At 40.7% G+C, this 21477-nt stretch overlaps 1 protein-coding gene across 1 annotated transcript in view; it reads right to left on the minus strand.

Moving 5' to 3' along the window:
* Positions 1 to 9528: 9528 nt before the first annotated feature.
* SKOR2 (SKI family transcriptional corepressor 2) overlaps positions 9529 to 21477 on the minus strand; it is a 34709-nt gene continuing 22760 nt past the window's right edge. Inside the window, exons 6-7 of the mRNA XM_024132330.1 lie at positions 18396 to 18463; positions 9529 to 9921 (exon numbers count right to left, since the gene is read on the minus strand). Of these exons, the coding sequence (XP_023988098.1) occupies positions 9859 to 9921; positions 18396 to 18463 (131 nt within the window). The 3' untranslated portion in view covers positions 9529 to 9858. The remainder of the gene's footprint in view (positions 9922 to 18395; positions 18464 to 21477) is intronic.

A 21477-nucleotide genomic window follows, 5' to 3' on the forward strand; every position in this document is an offset into this window, starting at 1 on the left:
CACCGCGATGAAGAGTGGCCCCCGGTCGCCGCAACTAGAGAAAGCCCACGCACAGAAACGAAGACCCAACACAGCCAAAAATAAATAAATAAATAAAGTTAAAAAAAAAAAAAAAAAGACTGGAGTCAAGGGGCGTTTAGAACGGTTTAGCTCTCTTCTAGTTTTGTGTGGCAGTTTCTGACCCAAGTCCGGGAGTCCCAGGGCCACCACCTCATCTCCCAAGCTTACCTTGCTGCCCTCTGACTAGGAGAGCCAATGCCCAAAATGGGTTCCTGAGCCAAATTCCTCTCTGCCTGTCACATCCCTGAGTCAAGGACTGAGCTTGCTTATTGCCACACTATTTATTCTTAGTGGTGTGTTTCCCTGAGGATGGAACCTGCCATGAAGGCCAAGTGAGTATCAGGAGCCTGTTATCATGGATAATGATGATTGACAGCCTCCTGCTCTGGAAATGCCTGCGTTGCAGAGCTCTATTCCCTTGTGCGGTCCCAGCTACACACCTGGTTACGGCTTTGCTCGCCTTTTGGACAGCGTACCTTTCCAACCCAGTTTCTGTCCTACTCTGGGGAGCAGATCAAGTTCAGGTCCAGCCCCTCCCCCCATCTTCACCTGTCTGTATTGTAGTTGGGGATATCAGAGAAGTTGTAGACCTGCTCAGCTGTGATGATGAGGCCATGAGATTAAGTAGAAAAGCTTGCCACGGCAGTAAGAACTGGATTTGAGGCTTGACTCAGCAACGAAATAGACTTCATAATCACTGACCTCCTTGAGCTAAATCAAAGGCCTAATGAGAAGGTAAGATGATGTAACCAGCATAAATATGCATTGGAAAGTTGTCACGCAAATAGGAAGTTGTGTTCCTGTTGGCTGATCACAGCCCCCACAGAGAGAAAAGGGTTTTGTAATCAGAGTTAACAGAATATCTAAAGTAACAGTGGTTAAACAAGATAGAACCTCATCTCTCTCCTATATAAAGGTAGCTTGGAAGTGGGCACTCCAGAGTTGGCATGGGGGCTCAGTAGCTATCAGGGACCCGGGCTTCTATTACCTTTCTGTGCCACTCTAGCAGATAGCTTCTATCTTCTAAAAGTCACCTCACGGCTCAAGAAGACTTCTGAGGCTCCCTCCACTTTACGGACATCAGAAAAGAGGGAAAGGGAAGAGAAAAGAGAAATGCTGCCCAATGAAGCCAAGCTCTTTTGAAGTGACCTTCCTGAAAGTTCCACATATTTTTACCTACATCTTCTTGGCCAGAACATAGTCACACAGCCACATCTAACAGCACGTACGCCTGGGAGATGTAGTCTGATTTTATCTAGGTGTGTTGCCACCTGAGAATGGTCTGTTGGAGGGCAACCAGCAATTTGCCACATATAGTCATTCGAAACCAAATGAAACGTCAACGTTCTTTGAGAGAGAGTTTAAAGTGATAACAGTGAAATGAGACGCTCTTATGATTGGCCCAAATAAAATAAATGAGACTCACTCACTTATTCAATAAAAAATGTTTTGTGTAGCTACTGCATGCCAGGGACTATTCTCAGCACGAGGAAGGTGGTAGTGGGCTGAAACAAAGGTCCTTGCCCTCATAATGTTTACAGTGTATACCTTCCCACATAGGAGTGTATAATTACAAACTGTGATGTAGGTTGTGTATGGGGAATCTTGTAAGATGGTCACACTTGAACTTTGTGCACTCAACTCTAGAGGGAGACAGAGGAGCTCTCCTCACCGGGCCTGGAATTGGCTGGAAGTACCCCACTGAATGACGTGGTTACACACCCTCAGCATGGCGATTGTGTTCCTCTTCTCTGAACTTCCTCACTGCTGACCAAGGCTGCTTTAAACTCTTACCCTAAAATGAAAGTGATCTTCTCTGCTTGATTATATCTCCTGTAGCTAGGAGAGAATTCTTCTCTATTTTCCAAAGAGCTGAGGCTACACTTTTTGTACAATCAAAGGAAATTGGGATATGATGTCCCACTCTCCTTGCCTGTGGCAAATAGATGAGCAATTATTCAGGCATCTGAGGATCAAAAGCATCAGTCTGAAATGTCTAGTCTACCCCAATAGGATAGGCCTGGATTTCTGCTTTGATTTGCTATGGCCCTTTCTGATCTTATAATTTCATTTGGAAAGAAAACAGAACCTTTTATTTGCATTGCTTGTATTCTTCATTAGCTAATATTTGGGTTGACCTTGGAATGATAAAATAGTCGAAGAAAAGAACACAGCCTTTTTTGGCTGTCATTTTATTTGCCAAGAATTTTATTTGTCCTTCTGAAGAGTGGCTTTATTTTTAGCCTCATGCAGCACTCTAGATGGATGTCCTGTCTGTTCCCACAGGCAGCTCAGATAACCCAATCACATCCAGTTTTAGGGACAAATTCTTTTTGTTCCAACTTTGAAGCATCAAGCATTGCTAGAATAGAGAGGAGGTATTCACTCGCCTCAATGAGAAAATATATGGGTTAATGATGTTTCCATATTATATGTTGGATTTCCTTCTGAAGGTTTTGGCTTTTCGTGTATAACTTTATGGTTGCATGGAGAATTGATAGTCTCTAGTGTTTGAAAGGAATAGACTCAGTCTGATAAAATACCTCAAGAAATGGGGAGACTCTAAGGCGATGAGGGAAAGGACAACAGGAGTCTCCTAGTGCTCAGGGAAAGATGCACAGCTGAGCTTCCATGAAGCCTGGAATTTAGGTGGAGAACCAGAAGGCACTAATGTAGTTTCAGCATCCTAGCAGCAGAGGCCAACGGACTTCCACGCTGAGCTCGGCTATTAACTCAATTCAGAGCTACGCCACGATGAACTCCTCCAGGCTCTAAGACATACCTGTCAAGTGATCTCGTTCTAATTTTTCTTTTGCTACAAGATCATTTGCTGATGTTTTAGCACTAACGACTCTGAGACATTTAAAGTTGCAATTGGAAAGAAAAGAACGACGTTTCAGGCTCGTTTACATGGACAGATGATGTGGCTGCAGGACAAAGACCTTAAATTCATCCACAAATCTTTAGCTCCCTCTGGAGCTGCTGCTCTTGCCCTGAGAAGCTCTCTGGTCCCTGAGTTTGCATTGGGTTCTGCAGAAAATGACCTCTGCTGTCCCCTGGTGTCTGGTCATGAAGCCAGGTTTGTGTCCTCCCTGGTCATTTTCTGTCACTTCTGGTATTACTGGCTGAGAGTACAAAGCTAAGGATGCTAGGCTTCCATCCCTATGTGTAATTTAAAGCTTACATAGGAGAAGAAGCTCCACCAACTTGACTGACCAGCTACTCCCCCCGTGTCAAGCACAGCTGTCAGTTTCAGAAGCGTGTGCCATGTCTGAAGGGCTGTGTGAGCCCCACGCCCAGGCTCCTGGAAGAACATCCTCTTCTCCGTGGTTAGTTGCAGCATCTTCACATTATTTTTTGCTAGTGGTCACTGGGAACCTGTCCTCAGACTCCAGGACTTGGTTTATAACCCTTCTCTGACCCATTGTCCCATCCTTCATGGGCTGGGAAGAAAATCACTAATGAGTATCCCTCCTTTGGTTTCTTAATGTGGCAGCTAAGGATAAGAAAATTTATCTCAAGGGAGAATTGTCACGGTGTTTTTTTGATAGTTTATGATAATGAAGATGGTGGGTAAAAGTATCAAATATCATGGCAATGCATTTTAAACTTCTTTTGAAATCTGTCGAGGGATGCCATTGGTGAGACGCTTCTTCAGTTAGGATGGTCTTTGGCAATTCCAGGACAGGAGATCATCCACAGCAGACTTCTGTTCAACCCAGCATTACTCTAGAAATCCTGGCTCCAAAGGGTCACCGTTTTGGCCCTTCTATCTCTCTCATCTGAGAGGCAGAAGTTTTGGCATAAAATGATCTCATGGACTTTGATTCAACATCACAGTAGGGAGGAAGGCACACTATCGACTTCCTCACTAATGCTGTTAGAAGACCTAGCTGGAATTTAGAACCTTCCCTTACCCATACAAAGATCCTATCATGCTGGGGAGGACTCCAGCTGCTGAAAAGGGCCAAAGGCTAATTTAGACTTTAATAACCATTTTTGAAGGAATTTCATTTTCAAAAATAATTTATTCAAATATTTTATGCCAAAATAATTCTAAAATGTATTAGTTTCTATTAGTTGCCCCCAAGCAAATGTGCATGTAACTACATGAACACAACAATTACTTCATAGTTTTTTTATTATAGACTTTTTTTATCCACATGAGTGTTAAAGAAACTACAACAGAGTTAAATACCATTTTTGATAACATGATTATATTCTTAATTACACTCAATATTAAACTGTAAAATATTTCCAAAGGAATACAATCTTCATTCATATAGCAGGCAAAATACCAGACAGGAAGGGGCCACACATAAGTCTGTCCACTTTGCTGGGAAAAGCAGGTTTGTAGGGCTGATGCCATCCTAGCTGTCAAAACGTGATGCCCCCTCCTAGAACAGGTCTTGTGTTGTCTTTTCACCAAGAATCACTTCTTCAAACATAAAAGACGGTCTCATAGAGCTGCTCTCTCCAAGTATGTAGCACAGAGATCCCCTGGGACCGTCCATGGATTTCCCATCCCGGTTGGCTAACAGCACTCCCGCGCTCTGGGGTTGGTTGGCCTTTAAAAACACAGACTCAAACTTTGGTTCCACCAAAAGATGCAACAAGCGTTGACTGCTCTGGTTGGCTCCCCCCTCCCCCAACTAATGAATGGCTACTACAGTCTATTTTTCATGGTTGTCCATGCTGCTTTGAGGTCACCTGTCCTTGGGTTCTCCCGAACCTGATTTTATATTTGATTCCCAAGCCCTTTCAATTTTCAGTCTCTGTGCGGGTCGGAAGTACTCAGGGGCAGTCTGTATCTTACAAGAGAACAAGAGTAAGTGGTTCTGTGCACCTGGGATAAGACAAAAAGCACAGAATGACAACCTCAGTGTGATACAATCAGATAATTTAAAAACATTTAAAGTAATATTTAGTATATCCTTCAGAGGAGACATTTTTAGTACAGTTTGAATAAAAATGTTTAAACAGTGACCATGAAAGCATCTTCCTTTTCCCATATATTTGCCTGCTACCTTACATGATGCATCTCTGCTGACATTGAGCCAAACTAGAACTATTACATCAGAGCGTGCTGGTTTGCTATGCCTTCTTTACAGTAAAGTCATTTTGCTGGGTTCCAGAAGCTCCAATTTGTTGTTGAGCAAACATTAAGACAGCCTGTGGTAAAAGGGGCAGACAGAATTTCATGCGCTGGTGCCCTGCTGGCTTTGGCTGAATGGTCCAAGTTACATCCATTTCTCTTTGTCCTGGGGTGTTAAGGCAGCTATAGAGGTTTTGCGATTCAACATCAATGAAACCACTGGATTGGTTATTAACTGCATATTTATAACTGATAATGGAAGATGTGAATTAGGCCACGATTTCAGGTCACAAGTCAGGGGAGAGCAGATGAAGTGTGGGCTGCAGAGCCAGGCGGCCTGGCTCAAATTCTGCCACTTGTCATAGCAGTGAGACCACACAACTAACTCATCTCCGCATTTCTGTTTGCTCAGCTGTAGAATGGTGAGAGTAGCAGTACTTCTCTCCATGGGTTGTTTTGAAGATTAAATAAGATAATTGATGTAAAGCCCTTAGAAGTGTGGCAGCACACTGTCATTCTCAACGGAGATTCTTGAAAGAACCTGGTTCTCTTTTGTTTGAGGGCAGAGGCTAGAAATGGACATGCCCCCCTGCCCCCACATCTTTGATTGATACAAAAGGAAGACACAGAATGTTCAATTACAATTCCTCCACACCCCTTTAAGACCTTTTTTCTTGCTATTCTTTTCGTAGCAATTATCCCAGAATTAAAATAAAAATAACAAAATAAAAATAACAGGAGTTTACCAAAGAGTTAGATATTGTTAGGATAGGGGAAAAAATGATATTTTCAAACTCTCTAGAAGGATGCAAAGTAGCGATTAGTGATGAAGAAAATGAAGACCTAAGGCAGAAAGTAGGTGGGTTACACCCTCAGGTGTTATATAGGGTTTTATATGAACAGATTTTAATAAAAGCAGCCCCTTTGTGAGAGAGAATCTGGCAGAAGACTGGCATGCAAGAGTGATCGTCAAAATTGAGAGCTGGCAGAGACTTTGATCAGGTTTGGCTATCCACAGTTCATAGATAAGAGTGAGCCTCGAAGAGATTGAATGATATTACTTCAGATGACATAGGGAAGTAGTGTCAGATTTAGAAGCCAGACTCTCAAAACCAGCCCAATGATCCTAGAAAGACAGAGAAGGGGCTTAGAGTCAAATAGACCTGTATTGAATCCTGGCTTTGTCACTTTCTAGCTAAGTGACCTCACTGATCCTCTGCATTCTCATGTATAAAATGGAGATAGTAATAGGATCAACCTTATAGACTTGTAAAGATCAAAGAGAGAATGTGGCAGCGTAACCCAGTATCTGGCATGGGTCGTGCTCAATGAATGACAGTTATTATTATTTCCAGCTTGTTCAGCAGGTTTCTGTATGACTGTGAATGAGCCATACCCTGTGATTCACTTTCCACTTATGTAAAATGATTGAGTTCTCTGTGAAAGACATAAGTATTTCACTGAGTCACAGGGACGACGTTTGCGTAATGTTAAAAGGAGCTTGGGGCAAAAAGAATGTAAAGTAATATTAAACTGGTGTTAACATCATGCCATTTTTATTTGGGGTGCAGATTTCACACGGATTATCCTGGAGCGTCTGTGTAGGAACTGGGGCACATTAATGACCAAAGGTAAGGAAGACCACCAGGAGTAATGCCGGTGCTCAAAACAGTTCCAGAGGAAAGGGTAAGTTTTGAAATATTTTTTCAAATCACTTCCATTGTACTCGTGAGCTCACGATAAAGCAAATATGCAGAGCAGTGCAACATCTAATCTACAAGGGCTTGTTTTAGAAAGTAGTTTGAAGATAAATAAAATAAACTACAGTTTACACAGCTGGTAGCTAAACAAATAGAATTCATTGCCCCAGGGGGACTACGACTAGGTTGAAGAAAGGTTTAGATAAATCCATGGATGACGGATCTTTAAGGAGTTATTAAGGGAAAGTTCAGAGTTATTCAGTGTACACGCCTAAAGTTTGAGGTTGGTGTTGTTAAGAACAACAATTTGGCTCTTCTAACAGAATTGCACTGTTAGTCCCCTGGTATGGGTGGACTTTTATTTTGATTCGACATGGAATTTCTTGTGTCCTAACGTAGGGCAAAAATGATTTGTAGAGCAGTGATATGTGGCAATACTTGCTCAGCTTATTAAGTGGATTGCCTGTGGTTTTGAAAAGCTTCCTCCTCTTAATAGTCATATTGGAATTCACTGGGTGGCAAGAACATAGCACACTACCTTAAGGGTCACTCTTGCATAAGACATTAATGTATCAGCCCCTAATTTGGAAACCTGTGGTCACTCAGCAAGATAGAACTTGTTTCTCTCCCTTGGTGTAATGATTTTTATTTTGTCATCTCTCTTGGGGTAATTCCTTGCAGGCTTGGCATGTTGAGAATCGAATACTGCCTCTAACAATATGGTTGTGATTCTCTGCTTGGCTGATTTAGCTCAGCATTTAAGTAACCACTAATCTTCTGAAAGCACCAGGGTCTACTTAGAGAAATCCCTGTTGTCTGCAAGGATGGAAACAAAATCAGCATGGAGGAAGCATTAGTTACTAAACACAAATCAATCGTTTTTTTTTTTTCCCACCTCACTGTACACTATGTCACCATCAAAGGCGTGGTTTCTGGGCAGTAAGTCTTCATTTTGTAGGTGCAAGAGCAGCTCATGTCTGACAAGCAGAGAAGATGAGTCAGGGAAGTGGAAGGGTAGAAAGAGAGTTTATTGAAGTTCCTAAGTATAAATCAAACTACATTCTAATGGATGAATCACAAACGTGGAGTGAAAGAAGCCAGATACAAGAGAACGTTCTATAAAATGTCCTTTACTAAAGTTCAAAAACAGGTAAAACCAATCTTTTGTAACTGGGTAGGGGCACAAGGTAGCTATCTGGGTGCTAGAAACCTAAGCAAGTTCACTGAGCTCTGATTTGTAGACTTCATGACTTGACGATTTATAGGCTTTGGAGAATGTGTGTTATATTTCAATAAGAAGGTTACTTAAAAAAACACATCCCAATATATACTTTTTGATTTGAAAGAAAAGTAGTTTGACATTTTCAAACTTTTATACATATGGGTTTATCAGTGTTAATTTGGATGATTTTTGCTTTGATTACCTTGATATTCTGCGTTAAGATTTATTAGACTCTGAATGTTCTAAAATTATTCACTTCACACTGCTGGGACAAATCTGGTCTACAATGATGAGAAAGAAATCACCCAAAGTCAACTTCAGACGTAAGAAAAATACTTGAAGATACAGAATGAAACCAAACTCACAGGTCCATTTGTGTATGACTTCATGGAGATGGAAACAGAATGACATTATCTGAACATCCCAAAACAGAATGACTTATTATCTGAGCAACTCTGTTGCTAAACATCTGCTCACAGAAGACAAGAAGTCCCTATTTAAGGAGCAAGCAGGCATTGCATTTAAAATCAGGAGCCCTAGAATCTCTTCCTGGCTGTGTAACAGAGACATAAAACATCACATCTCTCTTCACTGTACCTTGGTTCCCTGTGCGTAAAATTAAGGGAAAGCATATGAATGAGAGACTGTCTTGGAAAGAGTTTTGAGCTCCTAATGAAATGTGACATACATATAACTGTTTAAGAAAAATACTGAAGATTATCACTAATAAAGATAATGGCAAGAAGTAGAACTGTCATGTGCACATAGTAGAGGAGGCTTGTGATATGCAGAAAAGAGGCATGAAGGAAAGAAAAGGAACCATGAACCTGCAAAGCACAGAGTTTTTTTGGCCAGTCAGTTCTATTGAATTGAAAATATGTTCCAGAGGGAAGGAGTGGGAAGAATCACTCTGATGGGAACAAATAAAACTGATAAATGACCACAATCCTAGTTAGCCATGAGCACTTATAAATACCACCTCTGACATCTGAGTTTCTCCCTGATTTAGCAGTTCCAACTGCTAGGTCATCCTAACGTATTGTTAGAGAAACAACAATATCCTAGTTTTTGCATTCCTTTCATTCTAACAATTATTTATATCTTCTGCCATATAATCAAAAAGTTGCTTTTGAAATGTTTAGGTATATTCTGAATATAGTCATTGAATTTTTACTGTCTTCTTTTCCTTAGGAGTCCAGAATATTTGTCTTTTAAATTGCTGCCAGGTATGTGACATTGGATCTGGCTTCAGCTGTAGAGAAACAAGGATTGTTTTAGGGAAAGAATGAATGACTAATCCTGCAGCAGAAGTTCTCGAAGGTCTATGGCACAAGCAGTTATTCACAAGCACCATCTGTCAGTAACTCACTGAAAGTCGGGTTTCAGGAAGACATTTTGGAAGCGAAGGAGAGACAGAGAAGAAAAAACATAATAAGCATGGCTTCTGACACTCCGGTTTCCTTCAGAGGACCAGGAATCAGGGTGTCAGGAGGAACCGGAAAGAGTAGAAAACCTCAAAACAGAATGAAGATCACATCTGCAAGACTGAATTGAGAATTCCCTTAGTTTTAGAAATTTTCTGCAGAATTTATAAGATGCACTTAGCCATTTATTTAGGAAGCCCCATGCCTAGAATGAAGTTCAACAGTGTATCGGCTTAAACACAGGATGCAACATCATCAATCCCCTGGGCTATTTCAAGTATATCAGTAAAGAACACAGCCGAGCAATAGCAATTCAGAGAGTTAAGGAAAATCTGTTTCCTCTGGTGAGCTCACCTTTTAGCTTTTGCTGAGATGGGCACCTAGCTTTTCTTTCCTGATCAAGCTTGCTGCATAGGGAATCTGTAAGATAAAAACAAGCAAAACTATCCAGGTGAGCAAAATTTGGAGACATGTATAATGGAGACCCTTCATTGTGCCTAAATTTGAACGCTGGTGGATCTGCCCTGAGGACAGAAGGTCTCCATCTGCCTGGCAGTATGGGGCTTTTGGGGTATAGCATTTCTAAGGCCTGTTAAAAAGCATATCAGGACAGAACAGGTGATCACGCTAGGTTGTTGCTACAGCTAGTCTCTGAGGTTCCCATGTGACATTTCACTTAAGAAGTTTTCAAAAATTTGCACTTAATAATATGGTATTCTTATTTTTATTTAGGTATGAAAATTAAGTTATTATGTTATAACGTATGTCCAAGGTCACAAAACAAGAATGTGATTACAAACTAGTTCAATGTAATTTTTCATTTACTTAGAGTGAGGAAATATGCTATCATTAAAAATCACAAATAAGATTAACTAAACACAAACTATTACTCTGGGTAATTTCCCAATAACTATTAAGAAGCATCAGAAATAATTGCACTGAATGGAAAATATGACCCTTGAGAATTCTACCTGGATAAACTTGAAAAGTACTTTTCAGTACTGGGGTTTTGAATGAAAGTCTATCGCATTTGATATGCTACTTTTCATTAGAAAATTCAAATTGTTGAAACTGGACTACATGTATTATTTAGATTTGCCTCTCTACTAACCCTAGTTATGTTACTTACCTTCATCATTATAAGGCTAAATTCAGGACTCTAATGATATAAATCTGTTTTACATTTAAAGAAATATTCAGCCTTCTAGAATGTAACATGAACTATGGCTGATATTATGTAAAAGCAGTGAAGGAAAGAAAATTATAGTCATTCAAGTAGGTAATATTTTGAATACTGTTATATACATTCCCCATATCCCCAGCATATTTATGTTTTGCTCTCCTGATCTACCAGTCCATAAACATGAACCTTTATTAATGGGAAGGAACTACAAATCTATAGTGATGCTTGTGGCTAAGACTAGCTGGACCATTTTGCCATAATAACTGGTTAGTTGAATCAAACAGTCTTTTTTTTTTTTAATTTATTTATTTATTTTTGGCTGTGTTGGGTCTTCATTGCTGCGCACAGTCTTTCTCTAGTTGTGGCGAGTGGGGGCTACTCTTCGTTGTGGTGAGCGGGCTTCTCATTGCGGTGGCTTCTCTTGTTGCAGAGCACAGGCTCTAGGTGCGTGGGCTTCGGTAGTTGTGGCTCGCGGGCTCAGTAGTTGTAGCTCACAGGCTCTAGAGCGCAGACTCGGTAGTTGTGGCGCACGGGCTTAGCTGCTCTGCGGCATGTGGGATCTTCCTGGACCAGGGCTTGAACCTGTATCCCCTGCATTGGCAGGCGGATTCTTAACTACTGTGCCACCAGGGAAGCCCTCAAACAGTCTTTTTAATGAAAAAAAGAGAGAAGACTAAAATAACCACCTCACTATCTTGATACACAGCCACAACATGGATGTATACGATAGAGACATATCTGATAAAGACCATAATAGCAGCATCGAAATTAATGGTTCATATAGGACCATAAATTGTTGTGTCCTAATCTCATATTTAGGACGAGAGCTGAGATTAGCTAGATAGCTATGACAAGAATAGTTACACAGGGACCTACTCTAGTTACCTCTTCTTTCCACTCTGGGTTATGCTATACCTGCTATTAACAGAGACATACTTGAATCCTGATTTTCCGTTATGGTGTATGAAACAATACGCCAAAACACATGGATCACCTCTTTCTTTAGATGCATGACGTCAGAGAGCTTTGAATGGAATTCTGTTATTTAGGATAACAAGTAGAAATGATGTAAACCTTGGGGTATAACGATTACCTAATAAAATGTATTTGTGTCACTCTCGCATTTAGAAAGGATTCTCAACATCAAGATTAGATGCCACGAAGATTTAGTGTCTGTTCTGTGCCAGGCACTGCACGAGATAAGTTAATATCACCATGCGCCATCTCATCAAAGCCAGTAAACTACTCATCCTAACCCAAAGAAAACTGCCTGAAGGGCCCTACTTTCAGATCTAAGTCTGAATGCCTTTTTCTTTTTTTCAGAAACAACAATGTAGCATTTCATTAAGATGGGAAGCTGATAAGGAAATTTAAGAAAAGGACTCAGGAAAAAAAGGACATTTCCAAATAAGCACATTTGATCCCCAAATCTCCAGACTGAAATTTAAATCTGTGTGAAGAATTATTAATCTCAGGTTGTGAGCTGAGAGTCATTAATTCCAAGTCTTAAATCATGAATGATTAATAAAGAATATATTAGCATATGGCCCGACTGTTCATGGAAACTATCCTATTTCATTGATTCTAAGACGCAGTTTTTTCCCTCACATTTTAACATTTCTGAAGTTGGATGTACTACAATTGATGGTATCTGAGAATAATAGTTGGAAACTTCTTTTCTTATGATACATCAAGTAATGGGCACTTTTATGGTGCTTCAGGTTCTATACTCCCCAACTGGGGGAGCTCAGGATCTTAGAGGCTCCATTAAAGATAATTATGCCATGTAAATCTCCTATAATAGAACTTATAAAAGCTTTCTTTTCATTCTGACCAGCTTGGAAATCACCAAGATTGGCATGGACAAAACCCCTCAAAGTTGCTATATAACTTCTAAATCACCTAGTTGGCTCTAGTCTATCAAAAGTATTGAGATTTTACCAAAAAAGATAATTTCCTAGATTGTGCCAAGAGAGTTAGCCTGAGCTCAGACATTAAGGTTGGTCAACATCTCAAAAGGAGAAAGACGAGAAAAAGGATATATAAATAAGAAACGAGTCATTGCATTGTCAAGATGCAAGGCAACAGATCAATAATTGGAAAAGGACCCACTGTAGTCAAAGCCTGTCTCCTGGAGAAGCTTAAGGCAGCTTCCAAGGAAGTTCAGACTTATGTCAAGTCCTCTACTTGTTACATATTTAGTCACAAAATCAAAATCTTCTAGGGGCCCAGGGCTCTTTTTCTAAAAATAAAGTGCTCTGTCTACCTTTTAAAAATATGTAAAACATATTTAAAAAAACTCTCCGTGTTCAGACGGTAGAAATCTGGGCAAGTTCCCATCCTAATGAATACTGGAGAACCTCCAAGAAAAGACCACACTGAAGAGCTGTGCCCTTGCCAAAGAGGGAGCACTCCTCCAGAAACGTTAAAGACCTGTCACCGCTCCTTTCCCTGCAAGGAAGCACAACGCTCACACCATCAGAAAGTTGTAAACTGACTTTTTACAGGTCCACGGTGAACGAAACATTAGTACTAAATCTATTGGTTGAACATTAATTTTAATTGAGGCTTAAATGAGGAACTTTGAGACTGGTTCCCTCTGGCGGCGTGTGACTGCAGTGTTCTGGAAAAACAGCAGAGGGCACTTCAAGACTAGCATATTTTAAAAGCACTTCTTCTCAATCTACGCGCCCCTTGGTAGCGATCCAGCAAGTTCAAAGGATGTGAATCTGGGTCTAGCCATTTATCATGCGTTTTCTGTTGCAACTTCACAGTGTCCTTCAAGAACTATGACTAATGTCTTCAACAACTATGTCTTCAACTATGACATGCCTTCAACAAACCTACGGTAGTAGCTTATACATACCTGTACTTGCTTTAAAAAATCGTTGCCAAATTAGCAATAAAAAAATTAAAAAAAGGTTATCAAGGCATCACAGTAGTCTCGGCTCATGTTGTAGACTACATTATATTCCAGTCCTTGGAAAAACTTTAATCAAAAGGCTATACACTGTTATAGATGTAGAAAACAAACTTATGGTTACCAGGGGATAAGGGGGGAGGGATAAATTGGGAGATTGGAATTGATATAGACACACTACTATATATAAAATAGATAACTAATAAGGACCTGCTATATAGCACAGGGAACTCTACTCAATATTCTTTAATGGTCTATATGGGAAAAGAATCTAAAAAAGTGGATATATGTATATGTATAACTGACTTACTTTGCTGTACACTTGAAACTAACACAACATTGTAAATCAACTGTACTCTAATAAAAATCTTTTAAGAATGGCTATATACTTAGTAAAATGCCTTCACTTTCTTCTTTAAAGATTTTTTTAAAAATTGAGATATAATTTACATATAACATTGTAATGGTTTCTTCACCTTCTTCTCAATCCTAAGGGATGTTGGTTTTGTTTTAAAAATTGAACTTTTTCCCTAGAACCAGAGCTCACTTGTGAATGAGAAATCTTTTGCTCTTTATTATACTAAACACTAACATCTTCATGAACGTGCTAAATTCTAAAACCTTTGTATTTGGTTCATATTGAGAGGAGCATATTTCTTTGCTTGTATAAATAAATCTGGTTTGGTAATAAAAACAGTTTAAGCATTTGAAAACCCAGAGCAGAGGTGGGGGACTATAACACAAACTGTGATAAGGACTGTAAAACTCTCATTTTAAACTATCTGCAAAAACAATATTAGCTTGTGGCCCATGTATATGTGTTAAATAAACTGCATATGCTTTAAATCTCACATTAGATAAATGCACATTTATTTATTAACACACAAAGAGAGTCCATCATCTGAGTCTACAGTCATCACAGCTTTGCATTTAACAAACTGTAAAAGGAAGCAATGGTGTAGAAATTACAGTCAGCGGAGAATCTAAAAATGAAGGAACCAAAGAAATTCATAAGTTTTCTTTCATGGCAAAATGATACCCAAGATGCTTTTCGATATCATCTTGAATAAGAACACTGTGCAACAGCGTAGGATAAATGCATTGCGGGCCTAATGGGAATTGTTACAAAATGTGATGGTTTTAATATATTTGAATTCTCCATGACTGCAGGATAGAGTGGGTTTTTATTTCATCTAAAGGAAAAGATGCCTATTCTGTAAGCAAATGACTATTCTGTAATACATGCTTTGTAAACTTTAAATATAAAATAATTTAAACATAAAAGAATAGAATAATTTTTGGTGAATTGTTCTGTTCTCAAGGAGCAAAGCATGTAACTATATTTACTGATGAATTAGAGCAGTCAACTAAAAATATTGAGAAAGTCAGTAATTGTGATACCTGACAACTTCTTGATAATATTTAGGTATAATTTTCTAAAGACACTTTTCTCCAGTTACTTTAACAAGTACAACAAGCTGAATAAGGGACAGGATAAGTTTCTGTTCAAGTAACCTTGAGTTTGCTGCCTCAGTTCTAAAGCAGATGGTATAGTGTGAACACAGGTCCTCCCCGCACAAATATATCTCTAGCCACCAGGGCTCAAACAGTTCCACTAATAGAGGTACTACTTTGAGAAGGGGCATGCCATTAAATTGATTACTTGTATCGGCACAGCATTTCATGTTTACTAAACACTTGTGCCTTATCATATCCCTATGATATGGTACTAGGTTGGACCTTATAACAGGTCCCTTTGGTTTAGAAACTGATACAATGAACTATACAGGATGAATCTTGAACTCAAGTTTGCAGACCTTAAAGCTTGCATCTGTTAGTCACAAGGACAGTGCTGTAATACATGAGCTCCCAGTAATTCACTAGTATGCCTTCTTTTAGTAGTTTGGTAGTAGTTACCCAGCACACAAAAAAATTTGAGGAAATCAGGACCAAGCCAGGAAAATTTGGAAAAGAATTAAGAGGATTGCTACATGACAGTATCAGAGTTGGGTCAGGGGGCATCCATGGGTGGTGATTAATTCAACAAATGTCTACTGATCCCTATTTGATGTTAGACACCATGCTAGGTGTTGAAGGTAGCACGAGGACCCGGGCATCTAAGGATAGGGGACACAAAAGAAGGGGAAGAAGCAGAAGGGACAAATCATGTCTATTTCACCAATTTTCATGTTGGTAGTCTGGATGTACTTTTGTGGATTTCAGGAATTATATGGTACCTCCAAGGCTGGGGGAAAACATTCCAGCTCCTCCCAAAGAACTTAATTTGCAACCAGGAAAATTTACTATCTAGAGGAATATGAATTAAGAACACTTGTCTAGATAAATAAATACATAATGATAAAATATTTTGCAATACAATATAATGAAGATATTTTGTAATACCAATTTGTATCTTCCATGTACCAAATATCTCAAAAGACAAGAGATATTTTTTCTTTTGTTAATACTGCCCGCTTATTACATGGATGCAATATCATTTCCTCTTTTACTAAAGAAACCAAATGTCAAAGAAAATTAAGACATTAAAATTACATAACTGTCCTTAAATAACTGGCACTGAAATAATTATTTAGTTTCCTTTCCTAATGCCCATTTTGCTATGCTCATCACCACCCAGCAGTCACCCATTTTTGGTTGCATGTGTGGCAATTTTTGTTTTAAGAGTCTGAAAACGATATCCTATGTAAAGTAAGTAAGGTCTTAAAATTTTATATCCTTCTACCTCTGATTCTATCTTTAATTCTTCCTTTGGACAAATAAAACAATACGTAAATTCACAGCAAGCAATGAGCAGCTCTTATTATCTAGGTATCAAAAGCTAAGAAGAGTAGATACTTTTTTTTAACCCCTGTGGGGGATTAGTTTTCAATTGATTAAGAAAATCCTTCTGTTCCCCAGTTAGGTGCAAAGTTAGGTGCAAATAAAAGTAACACAAAACCAAAACAAGAAGAAAGATCCTGTTTTTTTTTTGTGTGTGTGGTATGCGGGCCTCCCTCTGCTGCGGCCTCTCCCGTTGCGGAGCACAGGCTCCGGACGCGCAGGCTCAGCGGCCATGGCTCACGCGCCCAGCCGCTCCGCGGCATGTGGGATCTTCGCAGACAAGGGCGCGAACCCGGTTCCGCTGCATCGGCATGCGGACGCGCAACCACTGCGCCACCAGGGAAGCCGAGATCCTGTTTAAGAGGGTCTTATGTTGAGGTGGTTTTCAGAACTGAGAGTTGTTAACCAGCACTTGAGATCCAGGAAAACCTCAGAAGGAGGGTTAAAGTTAGAAGCAGTACTTTTAATAGAGCCCCTAGAATGGGGGAAAACATCATGAAATACAAGGCTGCTTTCAAAATGACTCTCAGGGCTTCCCTGGTGGCGCAGTGGTTGCGCGTCCGCCTGCCGATGCAGCGGAACCGGGTTCGCGCCCTTGTCTGCGAAGATCCCACATGCCGCGGAGCGGCTGGGCCCGTGAGCCATGGCCGCTGTTCTCCCATGCAGAAAGGAAACATCAATAACCATCTTCCTTAAATAATCCTGACAGAAAGCTAGATGCCTGGCTCTCTAGACAAGACAGGCGGGTCTGCATAGATACATGCTTCATGGTATAAGGATAACGTGGACCAGCTCAGAAACACCAAGCAACCCAAATTATAATAACCATGCCGTGAAGAACACTAAGGATCAATGTATGTCTTTACCCAGGTGATTAAAAATATCTTATAAATGGACTTGTGGTGCAGTGGTTAAGAATCCGCCTGCCAATGCAGGGGACACGAGTTTGAGCCCTGGTCAGGGAAGATCCCACATGCCACGGAGCAACTAAGCCCGTGAGCCACAACTACTGAGCCAGCGTGCCACAACTACTGAAGCCCGCGCGCCTAGAGCCCATGCTCCCCAACAAAGAGAAGCCACTGCAATGAGAAGCCCGGCACCGCAATGAAGAGTAACCCTCGCTCACCGCAACTAGAGAAAGCCCGTGCACGGCAACGAAGACCCAACACAGCCGTAAATAAATAAATAAATAAAAAATCTTACAAAAACTAAGCAGAAATTATTTCCCCATTGTACTCATGAAAATGAAGAAGCTTGGGAGACTGCTTTCAAAGCACTCATAAATAATACAATACCAGATGTATCTGCATGGGGACAAAGGGTGAGGAATTCAGGAAAAAGAAAAAAAACAACTCAAAAAACGAAAAACATAAAACCTCGCAACATTTATTTATCAGACATTTTCCTGTTTCCCTGTTTCTGTGTAAATAGATCTTTGTCAGTGTCCACTTTCAGACATGATTAGGATAGAGTAACACACTTCATTTGGAAATAATTCGTTTCTTTTCATCATCGTTCAAGTGAATTTAATTGATTAATTGTATTTATACTAAGTTCTATTGACCGCAGAGGGCCTGCTCAGGTCTGGGTGGTGGAAGGAGCAGGAAGACAAAGACAATGGCCCTTCCCTGAGCTTCGGGTGCAGCCCAGCGCTGTGTTCGGACGTTTGCACAGTGGAAGACAATGCAGGTACCTCTGGTTCACCCTCAGAGACAATGTACACATCTGTCTATTAAAACACGGTAGGTAGTTACATTTAGAGGAAATGTACTGACACATCTGTTTATCCTGCCTCTAAGTAAATCTCTTGGCAATTAGCATCTAAACCAGCGGAGAGGGAAGTGGACCAAAGGATTTCAAGGCAAAAACACAAACAGCTTCATACATATTGGGTGGTTTGGAAACAAACCCATCACCTTGCATTTATTTTTAAGTATAAATGCATCTTACAATTTGTAACTGTTGCACCATTTCTTCTCGGTAGGCTAGTTCCCTTTTCATTTGGTCCTGAAAATTATCTGGTAGGAGTGAGAAACAGAGAGATAAATTAATTAAAGTGCAAAATCTACTATTGGTATGTTTAGTAAAAATATTACTGACAGTCTCATAGAACCGCGGCCCCGCCCCGCCCTTTGGTATTTTTAAAAGTAAACACTATAGTTGTTTGAAGAGATGTTTTCTTCAAGACTGTGATTTAATCCGAATAGACAGTAAATCCTGAGAGGCTAAGGTCTATCTCTTATATTTCACAATATCACATAGCCCATCTAGTCTAATCCCTTGCACATAATAACTACTCAGGAATGTCGAGGGCAAGCATGTTCTCTGGTCTTTGAACACTTGAGCCAGTCACAGTACGGAGAGCTTCCACTGTCTTCAGACGTCTAGTGCTAGTGACGGGGGGAAGCTCAGACAAGGCCAATCATAGGAAACGTGGACCCTTGTGCACGCGAACCCTTGGGTGATAAGACGTAGGTCTGTTAGATGGGCCAGCCTGGCCTCACTGCAGCTCATCTCACGTCTAAGAGAGTCAGTGGTAAATGTATTCCGGCTGGACTCTCCCAACCTGCAAACTCTCCCACCCAGTAGCAGCCTTATCTTATGACCTCCTTGGGCCTATGTGGTTCTACAGACCTTGCCTCAATCGGAGAAAGAAGGAACTTTAAGAAATATTGTGCAAAATATCTTTGCCATTCTACATATTGATCATTTTTATTGTATTTCCAGAAAGGAATGACTTCCTAATGTGCATCTTGTTCTTTCGTCTTCTCCATTGATCTTTTTAAAAGTGTGGACTTGGCTAACTTCAGCTTTTTCTGCTTTAAATGAGAAATTACCATGATTTCATATGAATCTGTGGTGGATGGTCAGGGCAGGGGCTTGAAGAAACCAGAAACTCTGTCATCATCTCGTCTCTTCCTTTCATCTCTACAGCCAACTGGTGTGTGAGTCCTGTATATTCTACCTCCATCCTCTCCTGTCTTTGCCCTTGTTGCCTCCCAAATGCAGACACCTCTTCCCTGAAAAGTTTCCCAACTGACCATATGGCCTCCAAATCCCTTTCATTCTCCTGCTTAAACCTCCGTGAGGGTTTTCCATCGCTTTCAAGGTAATAAACCCTTTACCACTCATGAGATTCTGGATACTTAGAAACGAAAAGCATTGTTCTTTTTATTGTTTTGATCTATCTTTCTACACTATTTGAATTCCTTCCCCAACCTCAAGTATGTATTTTTAATTAATTAATTTTAAAAGACCTTTTTAAAAGAGCAGTTTTAGGTTCACAACAAAATTAAGAAGAAGGTACAGAGATTTTCCATATACACTGTGCCTCCCCCCTCAACAGCCTCCCCCATTATCAGCATCACTCACCAGAATTTGTTTCCACTGACAAACCTACATTGACACCTCATTATCACCCAAAGTCCATAGTTTACCTTAGGATTCACTCTTAGCGTTGGACATTCTATGGGTTTGGACAAATATATAATAACCTATGTCTATCATACAGAGTATTTTCACTTCTCTGAAATCCTCCGTGCTCTGCTTATTCATTCCTCCCCTCCACTCCACCCCTGGCAGTCACTGATCTTTTTACTGTCTCCATAGTTTTGCCTTTTATAATATACATATTTTTAAGAAGACCCATTTCCTACTCTCACCTCAGACTTTGATGTGAAAGTTACTGTAATAGAGGTAAGCCTGTGGTACTATGCAAGGGTCAAGGAAGGAGCCCTCATTCCCTTGGAGGGTTAAGCAGGAGGAAGAGCTTGAGGAGATGTGATCAGCATTCTTCGCTAAGATGTGGAGGCGGGAGTAGGGAACAGCAAGTGGCTCAGCTGGTTGCAGCAAAGGGGGTAGAGGAAACGCCTTCCACCACTTCACCCACCAAACCACTCTCCAGTCCACACATGCATTGCACTCCCAGCCACTCTGCGTTTGCCACTGCTGCGGCCTGGCCCTTACAGCAAACATCTCCCTTTTCTTTAAAGTCCAGCTCAAACGTTCTGACTTCTGAAATGTTCTCTCCAATTCTCCTGCCCTCTCCTGCCAGAATTAGCCACATTTCTCTTGTACTCCTCCAGCACTCTGTACATACCTCTGTTAAGGCATCCATAATCCGTACTATGATTAGTTGTTATACATCTGTCTCTCAGTGAAACAGTGAGGACAGGAAGATAAGTTTTAGACACTTTAAAAATTTCCAAAGCCCACCACAGGGCCTGGCACACAGCAGGGGCTAGTTAATGAATGAGGAATGAATAGAACAATGAAGTACCCACCAGAAGGTCTGGATTCTGCCTTGGACAGTAATTACCCCCCTCCGGAGGCTCAGACCCTTATTTGAACAGACAAGGGTGTGGAACTATGTGCTTCTGTAAGGTCCTTTCTTGCTCTACTGCTTTAAGATCTGAAGACAAGGTAAACTGATTGGGTTGGGCTCCACACACCCAGTTCTGTCTTTCCTGTGTTGGAAAATGGGGAGTGGGTAATTTTGACTTATACTGATAAAAATTAGAAGTCAGGTACTGTATGAGGGGCTGGCACCCACCTGCCACCTCAGGATGCTCTGGAGGTGGGTCAAAGCCCATAGGCTGGGTACAAGGGAACAGGAGCCAGTGCTCCACAAACTGCCCTGGTTCCAGTGCCCTTGGCCCGGTACCTGGGCCAGAATACCTTCAGAAGATCAGTGTGTTTTCCAGACACCAGAGCACATCCCAAGCAGGTCTCCCTCTGTGAAGGAGAGAACTGCCCTCTGAACCTCAGCAGCTTCTTCTGTCCCTCTCGGGCTCCGCAGTGCCTCTGATCAGGGTGATGCTGAGGTGGGTGGGAGATGAAGGGCTGCCTGAAGCTGGCTGTGGCACCTCCCTGGCATCCCAGGAGAGTCTGATGTTGGAGAAGGAAATAGCTGAGGGTAATTTGGAGTGGCATGATGATAACTAGTCCTTACTTAATTCATGCTCATTGCTCTGTGATGGCACACAGTACAATTCTTTAAGTTAAAGTGAAAAAAAAATGAAGCTGTTAAAGT

This window comes from Physeter macrocephalus, chromosome 19 (genome assembly GCF_002837175.3).
Source record: "Physeter macrocephalus isolate SW-GA chromosome 19, ASM283717v5, whole genome shotgun sequence".
Classification (NCBI taxonomy): domain Eukaryota; kingdom Metazoa; phylum Chordata; class Mammalia; order Artiodactyla; family Physeteridae; genus Physeter; species Physeter macrocephalus.